The sequence below is a fragment of the Panthera onca genome, chromosome C1 (assembly GCF_046562875.1).
Source record: "Panthera onca isolate mPanOnc1 chromosome C1, mPanOnc1 haplotype 2, whole genome shotgun sequence".
NCBI classification, from domain to species: Eukaryota; Metazoa; Chordata; class Mammalia; order Carnivora; family Felidae; genus Panthera; species Panthera onca.
The window spans coordinates 210555985-210576089 of record NC_138346.1 but is presented as its reverse complement, the minus strand read 5'-3'; the positions used below and the strand labels follow the sequence as shown (position 1 = coordinate 210576089).

The 20105-nt window shown below is 50.8% G+C and overlaps 1 protein-coding gene across 4 annotated transcripts in view; it reads left to right on the top strand.

The window, feature by feature from the left end:
- Window positions 1-17959, top strand: part of KAZN (kazrin, periplakin interacting protein) — a 1074196-nt gene extending 1056237 nt beyond the window's left edge. For all 4 annotated transcript variants that reach the window (XM_078452367.2, XM_078452366.2, XM_060625149.3 and 1 more), the window contains 2 exons: window positions 12262-12376; window positions 14216-17959. In XM_078452367.2, the coding sequence (XP_078308493.1) occupies window positions 12262-12376; window positions 14216-14380 (280 nt within the window). In that variant the 3' untranslated portion in view covers window positions 14381-17959. The remainder of the gene's footprint in view (window positions 1-12261; window positions 12377-14215) is intronic.
- Window positions 17960-20105: the final 2146 nt, after the last annotated feature.

Sequence of the window (20105 nt, the reverse complement as noted above, 5' to 3'; positions counted from 1 at the left end):
TCAGTGGCGACAATCCAGAAGTCCCGAGTTGCCCTTCCCCATCAGCAGGCTAATACCTAAGTGTTTCTCAAAGCATGGTCCATGGACTCCTGCAGCAGAATTATCGATGCCCTTGTGAAATGCAGATCCCCTGGCCCTCACCCAGATCTGCAGGACCCTTATCTGCTGGTAGAGCCCAGGAATGTACATTCTGAGCATTTTGAGGTAGTTCTATGGAGACCAACGTTTGTCGAGGACCCTATTCCATGAGCCGTACATCAACAGGTGCAGGAAAAAGGCTTTTCTCCTAAGAATTGTCCCCTTCCCTGACCTCCCTTCTGGAGCACTGTGATCTGTAATGGCCTTAATACATTCTGAGCCCTGGAGGGGCAGCACTAGCTAAACATTAGCAGGCACTCATGTGTCTGATTAAACCCTTGAGCGCTCCTGAGCTAACAGGTGCATTAAAAGGACTGTCCAGGATTTGTGGCTGAGCACTGGGGACGTTTCTGGTGGGGAGCAAATAGGGTGGGTTCTTATGCTGTGGACAGGCCAAAGACTCCTTTAAGAACAAGGTGAAAGTGGGGCACCTGGGTGGCTCAGTCGGTTAGGCATCTGACTTCAGCTCACAGTTCATGGGTTCAAGCCCCGCATCGGGCCCTGTGCTGACAGCTCAGAGCCTGGAGCCCGCTTTGGATTCTGTGCCTCCCTCTCTCTGCCCCTCCCCTGCTCACGCTCTGTCTCTCTCCCTCAAAAATAAAATGAACATTAAAAAATTTAAGAATAAGAGGAAAGCAATCCTTCCTGATATCAGGATAAGGAAGAGGAAAGTGGACTCTTCTCATCTTACAGGCAAGGAGTCAGAGCTGGTCAGCCAGGGCACTGAGACGCTCCGCCAGCCCAGACCCCAGGCCCACCTCCCTGCTGTCACCTCTGCACCATGCTGCTTCCTTCTGTGTGTCCGTCCATGGCCCGTGCATCGGGTCTCGGTGTGGCATTTGAGACCCCTTTGCTGAGAACCTGCCACAGCCCAGGGGAAGAGATTTCAGTCAGCTTAGGGGAAACAGAACTTCATGAGTTTCTAAGAAATTCTGGAGACCACCCCCCGTTGGTACAAGTGTCCCCAGCTAAGCAGAACACCAGTGGAGACGGTGACCCCCAGGCATGTGGTGAGATGCGTGGGAGGGTCGGATGGGTTTATATTAACCAAGATCCTCGGGCTTTGCCCCAGAACATCTCAGCGGTGGCCCAAGCAGTGAAACTGCCCTGCCCATTGCCCTCTTGCTCCCTGTCCTTCTGTTGCTGACTTTAGCTTTCCAGAGAGAGGGGGCAGGGCAGGTGGTGCTGGTCCTTTGGGGTGAGCCCTTCCAGAATACTCTGATGGGGTGGAAGGATTCAGATGGAGAACCATCCCTGACCATTGAATAGATACCAAGGGCTAACGCGAGACTCCATCCCGGATGGAATCCAAGGCTTGGGGGGACCAGGTGACGGTTGTGGGAATAACACTTCGCAATTTGACTTGCAAATTATCACCAGCAAAGTTCTGTCTCATTTCTTATTTCATCTGATCCTCGTCCCTAAGAAGGAAGCTGGATGAGAAGGGATCATTGTCCCATTTTTTAAAGTTCATTTTTATTTATTTTGAGAGAGAGAGATAGAGAGCAAGCAGGGGAGGGGCAGAGAGAACAGGAGACAGAATCCCAAGCAGGCTCTGCGCTCTCAGCGCAGAGCGCGACTCGGGGCTCAATCTCACAAACCGCAAGATAGTGACCTGAGCTGAAATCAAGAGTTGGACGCTTAAGCAACTGCGCCACCCAGGCGCCCCAGATCATTGCCCCATCGTATGGGTGAGAAAACTAGCTTCAGAGAAATGCATTGGCTCCCTAAGAGTAGCCAGTGGCCATGCCAGTGTCTCCCTAGGACCCAATGCTTTCCACCACGCTGGCAAGTTTACGGGGGTGCTGACGAGCACCTGCTCCCACTCCCCAGTAGACCCTGAGGCCCTGTGACCACTTAAAGAGGAGAGGGGGCAGGCCGCTCAGAGCATATCAGGAGGCTGCAGTCACCCCATACTGTGGCCCAGGGCCACGGAGTCAGGGAACATTAGCATCCACACCTGACCCCGGGAGAGGCACGTTCCCGGCGTTACTAAGTCCCAACATGACATTGCCTTCTCCCGCCTCCTCCTGTCTCTGTGACAAGACACACACCCAGACGAGCAGTGTCTCACATCCTCTCGCGGCACCTGCCCCGACACGCGCCTCCTGCTTCTCCTGATAAACCCCCGTCCAGCACCAACTCTGTGTCAGTCCTCTGTGAGTTCCAGATCCGGAGGAATAAACCAGGGGACAAAAAGGATGCAGGGAGTAGCCGTGGTGTTCCAAAGGCATTCGCTGCAGCCCCAGAGCAGCCAAATGGAAAGTCTGCATGGAAATAGGGGACTGTCCCCAGCGTCGGCCTGGAGGATGATACAGCCCGTCACTAACATAGAGTCAGGGACAGGGATGGGTCCTTCCAGAATGCCCACTTATATTCTGCTTGGATATGAGGTCAGAGATGGAGTTCTCTGTATTTGTGTTTAATGTTTATTTATTTTGAGAGAGAGAGAGAGAGAGCGTGAGCAGGAGAGGGCCAGAGAAGGAGGGAGAGGGAGAATCCTAGGCAGGCTCCATGCTGAGAGCCTGACGCGGGGCTCGAACTCACAAACTGTGAGATCACGACCTGAGCCAAAATCAAGAGTCTGTTGCTTAACCAACTGAGCCACCCAGGGGCCCCCAGAGTGTCCCCTAGATCTCTGAAGCAGCAGACAAACTTTGTATCTTCTTACTCATTCCCGTTCTATGGCCTCATGACCCACAGTCCAGAGGTTGCCATTTTGTTTCCAAAAATGGAAGAATCGGCCAACATCTCCCTCTCCTCCTCCCTTCTCCTTCCCTCCTGCAGAGGCAGCTATAGGGTGCGGTCATCAAACTGCCACAGCCACTGGCTGCCCTCTGCCACGGGCCCGGCTCAGGGCCTAGCATTTGATAGCTACCAGGAGACACATACTAGGAGCCCCATTTCACAGATGAGGAAACTGAGGTACAAGAGGGTTACCTATCTTGCCTGGACCCATCAGCTGATAAACAGTGGAGCTGGGATTTAAACCATCATACGCTGCTTCTTCCCTGAAGCGTGAGCCGAATGACCAAACAACAGTGGGAGGTGTCAAGGCCCCTCCCTGAACCCCTCCCAGGGGGACTTTTGAGCCTTTGTCCCAGGGTATAAATGCCCAGGTTCAACTGCAATAATGGAGGTTAAGACCTCTCTCTCTCTCTCTCTCTCTCCCTCTCTCTCTCTCTCTCTCTCTCTCTCTCCCTCCCTCCCTCCCTCCCTCCCTCCCTCTCCTAAATGTGGTTCGGTACTGGTGGGAAAAACCCTTTCCCTGAGCCCCCCAGAATGCCCCCGACAATGAAAGACAATCTTCCTGATGGGTTTGTTCTTCAACCCACCCACCATCTTCTTTTAAAAAAAAAAATTTTTTTAATATTTACCTATTATTGAGAGACAGAGAGAGACAGAGCATGAGCATGGGAGGGGCAGAGACAGAGAGGGAGACACAGAATCTGAAACAGGCTCCAGGCTCTGAGCTGTCAGCACAGAGCCCGACGTGGGGCTCGAACTCACAGACCGCGAGATCATGACCTGAACCAAAGTCGGACGCTTAACCGACTGAGCCACCCAGGCGCCCCCCAAATCTCTGATTCTTGCAAGGACACCAGTCATATCGGACTGTGGACCACTCGAATGACCTCATTTTAACTTAATTACCTACCTCCACAAAGACTCCTCTCCAAACACGGTCACATTCTGAGGTAGGACTTCATAATTTTTTTTTAATGTTTACTTATTCTTGAGAGAGAGAGAGAGAAAGAGAGAGCATGAGCATGGGAGGGCCAGAGAGAGGGGGAGACACAGAATCCGAAGCAGGCTCCAGGCTTTGAGCTGTCGGCATGGAGCCCGATGTGGGGGTTGAACTTGTGAACTGCAAGATCATGACCTGAGCCGAAGTTGGACGCTTAACTGACTGAGCCGCCCAGGCGCCCCGAGAAGAGCTTTCACGCACCCCTCTCTGCAGAACACACAGCCCAGGTAATGTACCTGCTCAGAGGTCAGGCCAGGCCACTCCACTGGTGTGGAGCCCAGGGTCCTACGCTGTCCTCCAGGGTCTGGATCTTGATCCTAGAGGCTCAAGGTCAAGTTCCATCCCTGCCACCGAGGGTCTCGTGAATCCTCAGGTAAGGCCTGACTTCTACCTCTTCTCCAGGGGGAAGCCGAGGGCCCCGGCAGCTCTCCCAAGCTCAATCAACAGCTAGTGTCCCCAAGTCAGGAGGATTTAACGCACTTCGATGCATGACAGCAAACCGCTGGCTGAGTGAGTTTAGATTTTCATGGCTTCTGCATTGGAACGGCTTCCCCACTAGACCCGGGGAGCCCCCGGCACCCATGGATCTGAAAACTTAGCTTGATTTGCCCTCCAACCTGCCAGCGCCCCTACATGCCACCTCTCCCCTGCCTTAAACCCCCTCGACAAAGTTTGCCCCGGAAGCAGGACTTCTCTGAGGCAGCTTTAAAGACCCTAGAAGGTTCATTTCTCTTAGCAAGTCTGCCTTCATGTTAGCTTGGGCCAAGGCTCTCAGCTCCCGCGACCCCGATCCCTGGCTGCCTGTCAATCAGAGCCGACTCCTTTGCAAAGTGTTCTAAATGTTACTATGAACCCTTATTATGGCCATTTATTGGACGTCAGCTAAGCTTCGAAGCACGTTTTAACTAACTTCATAAAGTTGGCTACGTTATGATCCCCGTTTTGCAGACCTAGAAACCAAGCTTCCAAGAAACGAAATGGCTTGCTCAAGGTCACACAGCCAATGAATGGTAGAGCCGGGATTTCAATCCTGCTAGAGCTCCGGGAAATTCTCTGGACATAAGCGGCTTGGGTCTGGCAAGGTTGGCGGAGAACGTGCACAAGGCTCCCGCCAAGGCTACAGCCTACCCTGCAGGCAAAGGCTGAACGGCAGAGCCCAGGGGAGACGGGGGTTTGCCCAACATCTAAAAGTAAAACAGGGCAGGTGGGAGGACTGAGTTCGGAACTTCCAGGATTCTGGACCAGGATTCTTACCCCAACACCTCACACGTCCAGCACAGCACTGATATTCTAACAGGGGCCGGAAGACTTCTTTAAAACGTTAGACAGAGGGACGCCTGGGTGGCTCTGTCAGTTGAGCTTCTTGATTTCAGTTCAGGTCATGATCTCACAGTTCGTGGTTTCAAGCCCCACGTTGGGCTCCACGTTCATCATGGAGCCTGCTTAAGATTTTCTCTCTCTCCCTCTGCGCCTCTCTTCCACTCACATGCACGCAAACTCTCTCTATCAAATAAAAAAAAAAAAAAGGTTAGATAGTAAATATGTTAGCACTTGGGAACCGTGTCAAAACACAGACACTCGGTCTATATCAAAAATATACGGGGGAGGAGGAGCCAAGATGGCGGAAGAGCATGGAAGTTTTTTGTGGGTCTCGTGTCCATGAAATGCAGCCAGACCAACACTAAACCAACCGACACGCCTAGAAAACTGACCGGAGGATTAACACGACCATCTGCACAACCTGAACCACAGAATTCAGCAGGTACGCCGCACGGAGAAGTGAACTTGGGGAGCAAGAAGGCACAGGAAGGGAGGTGCTTTTGCGAGTGGAGAGAGGACGGAGGCTGGGGTGGGGGGGGGGCAGAATACGGGAAAAGCACCCCTCCCCAAAAGCAGCTGGAGAGAAAGTGGAAAATTGGAAACAGCCGCAGGGACTGAACTAAAAAGGGAGAAAGGAGAGGGTTTAAATTCCATTAAGACTGTAATAAGGGGAGTGCAAAGGCTGCAACTCCCCAGCTCGATACCTGGCGGTGGGTGCTCTGGCGGGAAGGGCGAATCCCCAGGAGCAGAGCGGGGTCCGGGAGGTTCTCGGGCCACACGGGGAGAAGCGGTTCCACGGCCGGAAGGACGTTCGGCAGAGGCTGTGAGGCCACCTGGGCCCAGCAGACCCCAGAGAACGGCCCCGATCGCTGGTGCTGGAACAAGGTCCTTAAGGGTGAAGCCTGGTGCCAGATGCGTGTTGCGATTTTCCATAATCCCTGAAAGGCTGCTGCTGCGCTAGCTCGCAAACTTTTTCTGGGGCGGCTGGCACCCGGCCGCGGTCTCTGGGCTTCGGCAGCAGCAGGTTTGGCGAACTTTCCTGGGTGTGGCCGGCAGGCCGTTGCTCAGGGAGACCCCCCTGCAGAGGGGCGGAAGGGGCCGAAGCCGCAGCCCTTCGGAAGTAAGGGGCCGGGGAAAACAGCCGCGTCTGAGACAAAACTCGGGGAGAGGTACTGCCTGGGGCCTGGTCATGGAGATGGAAGAAACGGGGAGCGGACGAGAGCTGAAGACAGAGGACGGGTGCGCGACTGCTGATCGGGGAGAACAGACCGGGTAGCTGGGTGGCGCCATTTTCACTGCTCCCGCGCATGCGCATACGCACCTACGAGCGCCACAAGAACCCACCCGAGGAGGCTAGCAGCGCCATCTAGTGGAGAGCGGAGCCGTTACACTGAGCCCCGCCCAACGGGCCAACCTCGCTCTTCAAGAACACACGTCTCACCACCTGCTGAGTTTATGGACCATAAAGCGCTTCCTAGTCTGACTTCTAGGGGAAAACGAAGCAATTTCAGTCCTACTTCAATCTGTTAGCAGGTTCATCTATTCAATATTCTTTCTTTCTTTTTTTTATTTTTTCTTTTTCGTTTCTTTTTCTTGAATACAGAAAGAGAAAAAATTCATTTTTATTTTCAATTTTTATTAAAAATATTTTTCTTTAATTTTTATTACTATATTTTTTACTCTTATGTAAATTTTTTCAAGTTCTGTTTTGCTTCCATAATTTTATTTTAGTCTACTTCAGTGTGTTCACCTTTTCGAATTTTCAAACGATCTCCTTTTTTTCGTTTCTTTTTCTTTTTCATTTCTTTTCTTTTTCTTGAATGCAGAAAGAGAAAAACTTCATTTTTACCTTCAATTTTTATTAGAAATATTTTTCTTTAATTTTTTTCTATTTTTTGCTTTTATGTAAATTTTTTCAAATTCTATTTTACTTCCACCATTTTATTTTAGTCTACTTCAGTGTATTCACTTTTTCAAATTTTCAAACGATTTCCTTTTTTCATTTTTTTCTTTTTTCTCTTTTTTCTCTTTCTCGTTTCTTTTCTCCTTCTTGAATATAGAAAAAGAAAAATTCATTTTTATTTTTAATTTTTAATAAAATATTTTTCTTTAATTTTTTCTACTATATTCTTTACTTCTGTGTATGTTTTTTCAAATTCTATTTTACCTCCATCATCTCATTTTAGTCTACTTCAGTGTATTCATTTTTTTCAAACTCTCAAACGATTTCCTTTTTTTTTCTCCCCCCCCCCCTTTTTTTTCTCTAATCTGTCAAACCACTTTCAACACCCAGACCAAAACACATCTAGGATCTAGCATCATTTATTCAATTTGTTGTGTGTGTGTGTTTAATTTTTTAATTTTAATCTTTTTTTAATTTTAATATTTTTTAAATTTTAATTGTTCTCCCTCATTAATTCCTTTTCTCCCTTCAAAATGACAAAATGAAGGAATTCACCCCAAAAGAAAGAGCAGGAAGAAAGGACAGCCAGGGACTTAACCAACACAGATACAAGCAAGATGTCTGAACCAGAATATAGAATCACGATAATAAGAATACTAGCTGGAGTTGAAAATAGATTAGAATCCCTTTCTGCAGAGATAAAAGAAGTAAAACTAGTCAGAATGAAATAAAAAATGCTATAACTGAGCTGCAATCGTGAATGGATGCCACAGCGGCAAGGATGGATGAGGCAGAACAGAGAATCAGCGATATAGAGGACAAACTCATAGAGAATAATGAAGCAGAAAAAAAGAGGGAGATCAGGGCAAAAGAGCACGATTTAAGAATTAGAGAAATCAGTGACTCATTAAAAAGGAACAACATCAGAATCACAGGGGTCCCAGAAGAGGAAGAGAGAGAAATAGGAGTATGTGAGCAAATCATAGCGGAAAACTTTCCTAACCTGGGGAAAGACACAGACATCAAAATCCAGGAAGCAGAGAGGACCCCCATTGGATTCAACAAAAACCGACCATCAACAAGGCATATCATAGTCAAATTTACAAAATACTCAGGCAAGGAGAGACTCATGAAAGCAGCAAGGGAAAAAAAGTCCCTAACCTACAAGGGAAGACAGATCAGGTTTGCAGCAGACCTATCCACAGAAACTTGGCAGGTCAGAAAGGAGTGGCAGAATATATTCAATGTGCTGAATCAGAAAAATATGCAGCCGAGAATTCTTTATCCAGCAAGGCTGTCATTCAAAATAGAAGGAGACATAAAAAGTTTCCCAGTCAAACAAAAATTAAAGGAGTTTGTGACCACTAAACCAGCCCTGCAAGAAATTTTAAGGGGGACTCTCTGAGGGGAGAAAAGATGAAAAAAAAAAAAAAAAAGACCAAAAGCAACAAATACTAAAAAGGACCAGAGAACACCACCAGAAGCTCCAACTCTACAAGCATCATAATGGCAATAAATTCATATCTTTATTAACAAATTGATAACAAATTAACAAATTAACAAAATTGATAAACCACTAGCCAGTCTGATCAAAATGAAAAAGGAAACGACCCAAATAAATAAAATCAAGAATGAAAGAGAAGAGATCACAACCAACACAGCAAAAATAAAAACAATAATAAGAGAATATTATGAGCAATTATGTGCCAATAAAATGGGCAATCTGGAAGAAATGGACAAATTCCGAGAAACATATACACAACCAAAACTGAAACAGGAAGAAATAGAAAATTTGAACAGACCCATAACCAGTAAGGAAACCGAATTAGTAATCAAAAATCTGCCAAAAAACAAGAGTCCAGGGCCAGATGGCTTTCCAGGGGAATTCTACCAAACATTTAAGGAAGAGTTAACACCCATTCTCTTGAAGGTGTTCCAAAAAAATAGAAATGGAAGGAAAACTTCCAAACTCTTTCTATGAAGCCAGCATTACCTTGATTCTAAAACCAGACAGAGACCCCACTAAAAAGGAGAACTATAGACCCATTTTCCTGATGAACATGGATGCAAAATCCTCAACAAGATATTAGCCAACCAGATTCAACAATACATTAAAAAAGTTATTCACCACAACCAAGTGGGATTTATACCTGGGATGCAGGGCTGGTTCAATATCCACAAAACAATTAATGTGATTCATCACATCAGTAAAAGAAAGGACAAGAACCATACGATCCTCTCAATAGATGCAGAGAAAGCATTTGACAAAATACAGCATCCTTTCTTGGTAAAAACCCTCAAGAAAATAGGGATAGAAGGAGCATACCTCAAGATCATGAAAGCCATATATGAATGACCAACGCTAATACCATCCTCAATGGGGAAAAACTGAGAGCTTTCCCCCTAAGGTCAAGAACAAGACAGGGATGTCCACTTGTGCCACTGTTATTCAACATAGTATTGGAAGTCTTAGCCTCTGCAATCAGACAACACAAAGAAATAAAAGGCATCCAAATCGGCCAGGAGGAGGTCAAACTTCCACTCTTCGCAGATGACATGATACTCTATATGGAAAACCCTAAAGATTTCACCAAAAAACTGCTAGAACTGATTCATGAATTCAGCAAAGTTTCAGGATATAAAATCAATGCACAGAAATCAGTTGCATTCCTATACACCAACAATGAAGTGACTGAAAGAGAAATCAAGGAATCAATCCCATTTACAGTTGCACATAAAACCATAAAATACCTAGGAATAAATCTAACCAAAGAGGTGAAAAATCTATACGCTGAAAACTATAGAAAGCTTTTGAAAGAAATTGAAGAAGACATAAAAAAATGGAAAAAGATTCCATGCTCCTGGATAGGAAGAACAAATATTGTTAAAATGTCGATACTACCCAAAGCAATCTACATATTCAATGCAACTCCTATCAAAATAACACCAGCATTCTTCACAGAGCTAGAACAAATAATCCTAAAATTTGTATGGAACCAGAAAAGACCTCGAATAGCCAAAGCAATCTTGAAAAAGAAAACCAAAGCAGAAGGCATCACAATCCCAGACGTCAAGCTATACTACAAAGCTATAACCATCAAGACAGTGTGGTACTGGCACAAGAACAGACATTCAGATCAATGGAACAGAATAGAGAACCCAGAAATGGACCCACAAACGTATGGCCAACTAATCTTTCACAAAGCAGGAAAGAATATGCAATGGAATAAAGACAGTCTCTTCAGCAAGTGGTGCTGGGAAAACTGGACAGCAACATGCAGAAGAATGAACCTGGACCACTTTCTTACACCAGACACAAAAATAAACTCAAAATGGATGAAAGATCTCAATGTAAGATAGGAAGCCATCAAAATCCTAGAGGAGAAAGCAGGCAAAAACCTCTTTGATCTTGGCCGCAGCAACTTCTTACTCAACACGTCTCCGGAGGCAAGGGAAACAAAAGCAAAGATGAACTGCTAGGACCTCATCAAAATAAAAAGCTTCTGCCCAGAGAAGGAAACAATCAGCAAAACTAGAAGGCAACTGACGGGATGGGATGGGAGAAGATATTTGCAAATGACATATCAGATAATGGGTTAGTATCCAAAATCTATAAAGAACTTATCAAACTCAACACCCCAAAAACAAATAATCCAGTGAAGAAATGGGTGAAAGACACGAATAGTCACTTCTCCAAAGAAGACATCCAGATGGCCAACCAACACAAGAAAAAACGCTCAGCATCACTCATCATCAGGGAAATACAAATCAAAACCACAATGAGATACCCCCTCACACCCGTCAGAATGGCTAACATGAACAACTCAGGCAACAACAGATGTTGGCGAGGATGCAGAGAGAGAGGATCTCTTTTGCATTGTTGGTGGGAATGCAAGCTGGTGCAGCCACTCTGGAAAACAGTATGGAGGTTCCTCAAAAAACTAAAAATAGAACTACCCTATGACCCAGAAATGGCACTATTAGGTATTTATCCAAGGGATCCAGGTGTGCTGTTTTGAAGGGACACATGTACCTCAAATTTATAGCAGCACTATCGACAATAGCCAAAGTATGGAAAGAGCCCAAATGTCCATCGATGGATGAATGGATAAAGAAAATGTGGTATATATATATACAGTGGAGTATTACTCAGCAATCAGAAAGAATGACATCTTGCCATTTGCAACTATGTGGATGGAACTGGAGACTATTATGCTAAGAGAAATTAGTCAGAGAAAGACAAAAATCATATGACTTCACTCACATGAGGACTTTAAGAGACAAAACAGATGAACATAAGGGAAAGGAACCAAAAATAATATAAAACAGGGAGGGGGAAAAACATAACAGACTCTTAAATATAGAGAATAAACTGAGGGTTACTGGAGGGGTTGTGGGAGGGGGAATGGGCTAAATGGGTCAGGGGCACTAAGGAATCTACTCCTGAAATCGTTGTTGCACTATATGCTAACTAATTTGGATGTAAATTTTAAAAAAGAAAAAAGAAAATTAAAAAAAGAAAAAAACATATACAGGGGCACCTGGGTGGCTCAGTGCGTTAAGCATACGACGTTAAGCGTCCGACTTCAACTGGGATTATGATCTCGTGGGTTCATGGGCCCCACGTCCGGCTCTGTGCTGCCAGCTCAGAGCCTGGAGCCTGCTTCAGAGTCTGTGTCTCCCTCTCTCTCTGCCCCTCCCCTGTTCATGCTCTGTCTCTTTCTCTCTCAAAAATAAATAAACATTTTTTAAAAAGTATAGAACCCTGTTCTCATAGCAAGAAAGGAGGCTTAGACAACACATAAACTAACGGGCGTAGCTGTGTTCCAATAAAACTTTATTTGCAAAATCAGTCAGCGGGCCGGCTCCAGCCTGCAGGCTGCAGTTTGCCGAATCCTATTCTAACAGAAGCCTTCCGCACTTTAACACAGAGAAGGGAGTAATGGGGTCACTTCAGCCAACAAGTCACTGTGGGGTGGGGCGGGGGAGACACAGATTTCAAAAGCAGGGCGGGGTGCTTAGCACGCAGAAGGTACGCGGTAAATTGCAGCATTTACGGTCATTGTCACCTGTGTGAGTGAGTGTGTGTGTCTCTGGGTGCTGGTAGCTGACCGGGTCCCCCACCGCTGACTCAGAATGTGTCTCTCCCCAGCTCCTCAGGCATCCGGGAGGCTGAGCGTTTCGGAACACCCCCAGGGAGGGCCTCCAGCGTCACCCGGGCGGGGAAGGAGGAGAGCAGCGGCGGCATCAAATACAAGGCTGGCCGGGTAAGACGCTGACGCCTTCACCCCGGGCTCCTGCAGCCTGGGGAAGGTCTTTTTGTCATCTGGACCCATGATGCCCCCTCCCAGCTCCTGTCTTGGCTTGTGGAGGGGGACCAATGGACCAGGTCACAGATGCAGAGGGGAGAGAGGAAGACACCTTCAACTGACCTGCATGATGCTTTAAGCCCAGGCCCCCCCCCCCCCCAAAGGCTTAGAGTAGCATCTCAAAGCACAGGTCTCGCCCGCCTGCGTCAGAATCACAGGCAGCTTCTGGGACCCACCTGGGCCTCCTAAATGTTTGTTTATTTTTTGAGAGAGAATGAGAGAGAGGGAAAGCAAGTGTGAGCAGGGGCAGAGAGAGAGACAGACAGACAGAGGATCCCAAGCAGGCTCTGTGAGCTCTGCTCAGAACCCGACGCGGGGCTCGGACCCAACCAACGGTGAGATCATGACTTGGGCCGAAATCAAGAGTCAGACGCTTAACCGACTGAGCCACCCAGGCACCCCCACCCGGGCCTCCTAAAACCAAAGGCCTCTGGGGTGAGGGGGATCCTTGGTTGCAGCCAAGCCGTCCAGAGGGTTCCATGCACCCCAAACTCTGAGAACCACCGACTTAGCTCTTGAACTCCAATGACCCGACCGATAGCGGCAGATTAGCCTCTGGTATATGGAAGCACGTGCGGTTTGGATCTGTTCACACGGACTCAGACTGACCCAGATTCCTAAATGGAAGTGTGTAGACACAGATGGCCCAAGTGGATAATCCAAAAATTCTTCCATTCATGCAGCAAACGGTTTTTGGATCCTAACTGTGTTTTAGGCACCACCCCGAGCATCAGTGGGACTAAGCATGAATACATTCTCTCCCTTACTCTTACCGTGCTCTCGGTCCAAAACGTGCAGTCTAGAATGGGGTGAAAATGGGTTTGGTGGGAAGGGGCAAAAACCTCACTCTTTTTATGTATGAAGCACAGGTATGTATACGGGACATGAACAGAAGCACAGCGTGTCTGTGGGGTGAACATTTGATGGGGGGGGCGGTGGGATTAGGAGAAAATATCGGAAAAGTCTCCGTTTTTAAAGGTGGCAACATGAAACAAAAGATCGAGAAACACGGGTCTGGCAGTCGAGGGAATAAGTAGTTACAAAGCGCCATCAGGAAGATTATAATAGAGATATGTTCAAAATAAGAGATAAATACACACTGAGGACCTGCTGTGTAGGGTTAATAATAGCCCCCCTTTGCCAACACCTGGCTGTGTGCTTTACAGATCCAATTTCTACTCTTTGTGACAACTCTGGGAGAAAGGAACTTCTATTCCCACCTTGAGGCTGGGAAAACTGAGGCTCAGAGAGGGCAGGTGACTCATCCCAGGTCACACAGCCAGGAAGTGGCAAAGCAGGGATCGAAAGCCCAGTTTCTGAGTCTCCAAAACACGCACACCCTTTCTGCCACACCAGGAAGTGCTAGAATATTTCTTCTCGACTTGGGAATGCAGTCGGACCTCACGCCCCTGCTCAGACACTCTCGCCTCTCTTGTTACACCCACTCTCCATGCTCCTCCTGCTGAGGAGGGAGGTAGGAGACTTTTGAGGACAATCAGACTATATTTGTCCTCACCCTGGGCAACCAATCAGTTCCTTCAGTTGGGAACGCAAAGCTCTCTCCGAGGGTTGACTCACAAAATCCTCTCGGGGGTCTCTGAGCAGCAGGAAGCACACAGAGAGGTTAGGCAAGTTGCTTAAGGTCACGCAGCAATGAGAATGGGGGGACCCCACGTTTTCCAGATCCCAAGGCACCCCGTTCCTTTTTTCCTCTGACCTTCATCTCTCTCTTCTCAGCTGCCGCTGGGGAAGATAGGAAGGGGCTTCAGCAGCAAAGACCCCGATTTTCATGATGACTATGGCTCTCTTCAAAATGAAGATTGTGGAGACGACGACCCCCAGGGCAGGCCAGAGCAGTGCCGGCTGGAAGGCTACAACGGCCTCGAGGTCACCAATGTGTAAGGGACTGATGCCCCACCAGCCCCAACACGGACACACCCGCGGAGGAAGGGTAGCCAGATGCTGTCACCACTGCACATAGTGGCCGCGGGCCAGGGATGCGCCCCTCCCGGGCACAATCCCAGCAGACTGTCGCAGTTTCAGACGGGCGCTCCGAGGAACGAGGGGACACCAGCCTGCCTGTCTTCAGCGGGTTGTGGACCTGTCCGCTCAGTGGGAGGACCTGTCGGCCCAGCCTCTCTATAACCCAGGCCCCACCCAGAGTGACCGCCAGCCACTGAGCAGGCTGGGTGGTCCCCGGGGCCTTGAACTGAGCTGCCGCGGTTGGAAGGAGGCAGGCAGTTCCCCAAGAGCACCCTCCCAGAAAGCGCAGGTGCGACTCCAGCCGGACACACGGCACCCAGCAAGGGCGGTGCCAGGGGCGAGCACAGCCTGAGGCTGACCCGTCGGCACGGGGGCCCTTCCAGCCAGCCTGGCGGGGCTCCTGGCTCCAGCACCTGTGCCCCCCCACGACTGAGAACCCGGGTTCTGACTCAGCTGGCGGAATCTCCCTTGGGAGACTGCAAAATGGGGCGGTCACTCCCTTCCACCCCAAAAGCCATGGGGCACGGGGGGTGGACGCGGAGAAGAGCCTTTTGCCTGCTCCCAGGCGCGGCTACAGCGCCGGGAGGGTGCGGGGCGGGGAACGGTGCCAGGAAATGCAGGCTTCCTGTCGTCAGGATGGACATCCTGAGGACGGGATCCGGGCTGACTGACTCAGGCCGGCGACGACCAAGTTCGACAACGGGGTTGGGATTGGGGGCAGGGAGATGCTTGTCACTGTTGACCCAACAAACCTGTGTGGTGAGGTCTCAGTCACCTGGAACAGGGGTGCGTTCACCAAGGCCCTCATGGGGATGAAGGCTGGCGAGCAAAGTCACTGACGTGGCGGAGAGAACCCCCCGCCCTTTTCCTGACTCTGCCACTGTTTGGCTCTGTGGCTTCTTGCCGGTGGCCTCACCTCTCTGTGCCTCAACCCCTGCATCCACAACACTTCCTGGTTCCCTCCCAGGGACATTGTGAGAATTAACACGTGCTAATGTCTGTAACCCACTTTGTAACCTCTCGGGAGACAGGTGGCAAGCAATGAGGCTAGAAGGGAGCTCCGAGTTCCCACTTACAGCACCGGACTGACCTTGAACTGGTTCTCCCCAACAGTGTTCCGGTTGGAACAACGTGCACAAGGAGGAAAGGAATGCTTAATGTTCAGACTCTCTAGAGCCCCAGTAGGGCTTGACCAAAAAGAGAGAGAGAGAGAGAAAAAAAAAAGTCCACAGACACAACCCTTGAAAACCAGTCGGATCCACGTGTTTGGGCTCGAGTCTGTTGACCTCAGCGCTGAGCGATGACTTGGGAGGGACGACATGCACTGGAGTTCCCCTGACACTTTGGTTGTCAAAGCAAATCCTTTGTTGGGACCACGATGCTCGACCGCCATTGGGGCCGTTCGCACCAGAGTCAATGACAGGCCTGAACTCCCAAGACTTGAACAGGTGTCGGCCTCCAAGAACCGTCAAAGTACATGTTCCTCAGCCCAATGAACCAGTTCCCCCTGCGGGAAAAGCCTAAACCGAGGCCTGAGGAACCTGAGAGTGACCCTTCCTCCCCGATGCCGGAGACCATGGTTTTCTCTCTGATCTTAAGATAAGCACAGCTTTTCTTGCCCATGGAAACCAAACGCCCAGCTGGTGGACAGGTGGATGGCCCTCCGTTCATCTGATGTTTAGCCTTCTAGGGTCCCATTTCTGATTCCGTGGCCTTTGGGGGGCGGGCGGGGCGGGGCGGGAAGCTCTGGTATTTAAGGTGGCTTTGCTGAGGTTCCAAATTCCAGCCACATTCAGCCACACCTGGGGCCTGCAGCCCGGAGGGGGAAGTAAAACGTCTTCTAACCCGATGCCACAGGTCACTCCCAAGCCAGCCTCCAGGCTGGGTGACCCGGAACCCTGGGATCTGCCTCTTGGGAAGCAGCAGACCAGGCAGGAAATGACTCCCACAGGGTGAGCAAGGGTAGCACAAGGGGGCCTGATTATCTGAAGCCAACATTCACCCAAGTTGTCGGAAATGGAGCTTGCCTTTCCCACCCCCGCTCCACCCCACTGGGGACAAGATGGGCAAGCGGACAGTATGGGGGGGGGGGTCACCGGCAGGGATGGCATTGTCCCCAAAATGTGCAACATTGGGCCAGCAGGCCTGGGGCGATGCAGACAACCTCGAAAGCACCTTTCGGTCCAAATGATACCTTAATAGCCCACTCTCTCCTACCTGACGCCCCGGTCCTTGGCAGCCAAGCGACCGTTTGGAATTGGCTTTTCGTGACTCAAGCGGGCAGGGTGGCCGCCTGCAGAACGGGGACCTGCCACATCCCGTGCAAAGGGCCTGAGTCGTGTGGCCGTGGAGGGTGATGTGGCTTCCGGACCTGGGAACATACGAATGTGCTTCTTGGAGTGGCATCATCTGCGTCCATGGGCGCTGGCCCCTTAGAGAGGGGTAGTTGGTGCCAGAGGCTGGGGGGAAGCAGAGTAGGCAGAGGCACCCCATATTTCTCCCAGAAGCGGGGACCAGGGCCATCAGGAGGCACCTGCCCGGGGAGCCTGGGTGGCTCTGTCAGTTATGTGTCCAGCTCTTGATTTTGGCTCAGGTCATGATCTTGTGGTCGTGGGATGGAGCCCTGCATGAGGCTCTGTCCTGACAGCTCGGAGCCTGCTTGGGCTTCTCTCTCTCCTTCTCTCCCTGCCCCTCCCCCTTGCTCTTGCGCGCTCTCTCTCTCCCCCTCTCCTTCTCCGTCTCCCTCTCTCTCTCTCCTTCTTTTTCTCTCTCTCAAAATAAACATTTAAAAAAAAAGTCACCTGCCCAGCAGACTCTCAGCTTTCTGACCCAGACACCTCTGGAAGGTCCCTTTGTCATTAGCTGGGCAGAGCTTTTCTCCTAAAAGTCTGTCTGTCTGTCAGCACCTCAGTCACCCACCTGCCCCCTGGGCCCCAGGCTGCAGGGGGCAGGGAGGAGCCGCATGACAACCTGGCCCAGATGAAGGGGAAGGGGAAGGGGAAGGAAGGGGAAGGGCCTCTACGCAGCCCAGGCAGCACAGAGGGGGCCTCAGAACAGCGACCCCAAACCTCGAGGTCACTAAACAGGGCTGCACGTGGCAGAACGGGAAGATGTGGCAGGACACGTCCGCTGCGGGGCCACCCAGACCCTCCAGAGCTCCAAGCTGCGCCCACCCCCTTCCCATCGAAGCCCGTAGGCTCTGGCCCGTCCCGCCCACGCCGCTCTTCGAGGCTCCAACGGGCTCCTGGCGGGTGAGCGTCGAGGAAAGAAAGCCCGTGGGACACGGCGACTTCTGAAGCCCACGTTCTTGGCGACAGTTGGCTGGTGAGAAGGTGTCCCAACCCAGAGGGAGTTTGTTGGCCGCAAAGGGAAAAGTTGTCCACGAACAGAGATGATGCCCCTGCCTTTTAGTTGCTGGTCACGGCCCCAGCGCCTTCCCAAGAGTGGATTTTAACACTGTAACAATAAATACTACTGCACAGCGGCTCATTCATAGTAGCCTTTCTCTCCGTGTGTTCTCCTTTAATTTTCCCAACAGCCTCTTTGGGAGAGATTACCCACCCATTTCAGAGATGGGGAAACTGAGGTGGGGGGTTGCTGAGGGGCTCACCCAGCTCCGTAAAGCTAAGAAGTCCCAAGGCAGGGACTCAGACTCAGTCATCTGCCGCGCCACCCCAGGGTCCTCCACCCTGGCTGCACACTTCCTGTCGCTGCAACGCTGGGGATCCCACCCCCGCCCCCACCTCCCAGCACAGGACTTACCTCACCAGGGGGCGTCACTCGAAGCGGAGTTGAGAGGCTCTCTGTCCTGCTGGAAAAGCCTGGGGCCTGCGCTCCCCGTTTCCAGGAGGAGAACATCTGATCGGGGACCCTCCCTTAGCATCAGTAGCTTGCCCGCCTCACCCCTCCCGTGGTACTTCCGTTTTCAGATTGCCCTCTGGTATCCGGCGGTGGCCTCAGTCAGCTCAGGCTGCTCCCTGGGGGTCTTCAACAGCCGACGTTTATCTCTCCCAGTGCCACCTCGTCCTGCTCTTGGTGACGGCTCTCTTCCTGCTTTGCAGAAGCTCACCCGTGGCCAGGGGGTTTGATTTCGGACAGTGGTAATGTGGTGCAGGGGTGGGGGTGCCCAGAGGACCTTTGAACCGAGACCTAAGTTCTGGGAAGGAGCCAGCCCCGCCAACACCTGGGGGAAGAACGTTCCAGGCAGGGCGAGAGGACAAGCTAGATGCTGAGGATATAATGGTCAATGGAGTCCTGCCCAGCCTCTGCCCTTGCAGACCTTCTAGTCCAGCGGGGAAAAGACATGCGAATCAAACACTCCTCGGGCAATGTAAGAGCGTAACTAAGACCGGTGTTGAGAGCAGGGGAAGCTGGTCGTTGGGAGGGCTTATCACGTGGGTGTTTAGTGTGGTCAAGAGGAGGTGAGGCCTGGAGGGAGGCGAGTTCAGCACGTGAAGAGGAGAGGGAAGAGGATTCTAGATTGCCGGGACGGCATGTGCAAAGGTCCCGTAGTAGGCGGGCCAGAGTAAATGAGGCTGGGATAAGGCCCACATGGCTGGGTGAAGGAAGCGAGGAGCTCGTCTCCTGACAGTGCTGAAGGAGCATCGAGCAACAGCAGAACTTCCGCTGGGCTTCCGCCCACTCCCGGGGGACCCGCTCTGCCTCCTGCCCATTTACATCACCCTCACTGCCGGCAGCGCTTCCTAACTGGACGTGAAGTCTCCACCTTCTGTAAAGGTGTCCCTTTCCCTCTGCTCTGACTCGTGGCTCAAGTGGACTCCCGGGGCCACAGACTGATACAATGGGCCCATGAGGTGGCACCGGGGGCCGTCAGGGCACAACAGAGGTGTCGGGTGGCTCTTTTGCGACCCCAGGGAGAAATCTGAGATGTCTGCTTTAAGCCATGCTGGTCTGCAAGAGTGGGGGGAAAACCTCGCAGGAAACGATATCAGACCCGTGAGAAACGCCCAACCCCTCCTGATTCACCGGGGCCTGACAGAGCTCCTTCCCCGCGGTGCGTTTCCCATGGCTCAGCCCGACCCGGCGTTGAGGGGAGGCCCGAAAGGAAGGCCCTTCCCTGGTGGACAAGCCGAGGCCAGGGCAGGGCCGACGTAGGCCGGGCCTCCCTGAGGGTCCCTAAGCCTCACCGGGCCCTCCAGACGAGGGGGCCAAACTCCCATAATAATTAGCAGCTAAGCTTTTGCTTGTGTGTTTGTTCTAGACGCTTCTGTACACTAAGGGCTTTGCACAAGCATCTCCTCTAATCGTGACGCTTCCCCGAGAGGCGTGTACTATCACTGATTCTGTTTTACCGATGAGAAAACGGACACGGTGGGTAGAGAAGGCACATGAACCTGTCTGCAAACACCCCGTTCTGCCTGGCCCTGCCCTCCAGGGGCCTCCCCGATGGGGTCCCACTTTCCAGGAGGACTCCTCAGGGGAGCACGGGAGGATTCATCCATCTCAGGACCTAATTCCCTCGAGTAGCCTTGTTTGGTCCCTCCCCCAACCCTTCTGTGACCCAGAGGACGTCAACCGGGCCTCCACCGAACCTTTCCGCATTTCCGCTTCGCATTAAGTTTATTCGCGGGGGGCCCTGGGACCTTGCTGTGTACCCCAATACGGCATCCAACACAGACTCTTT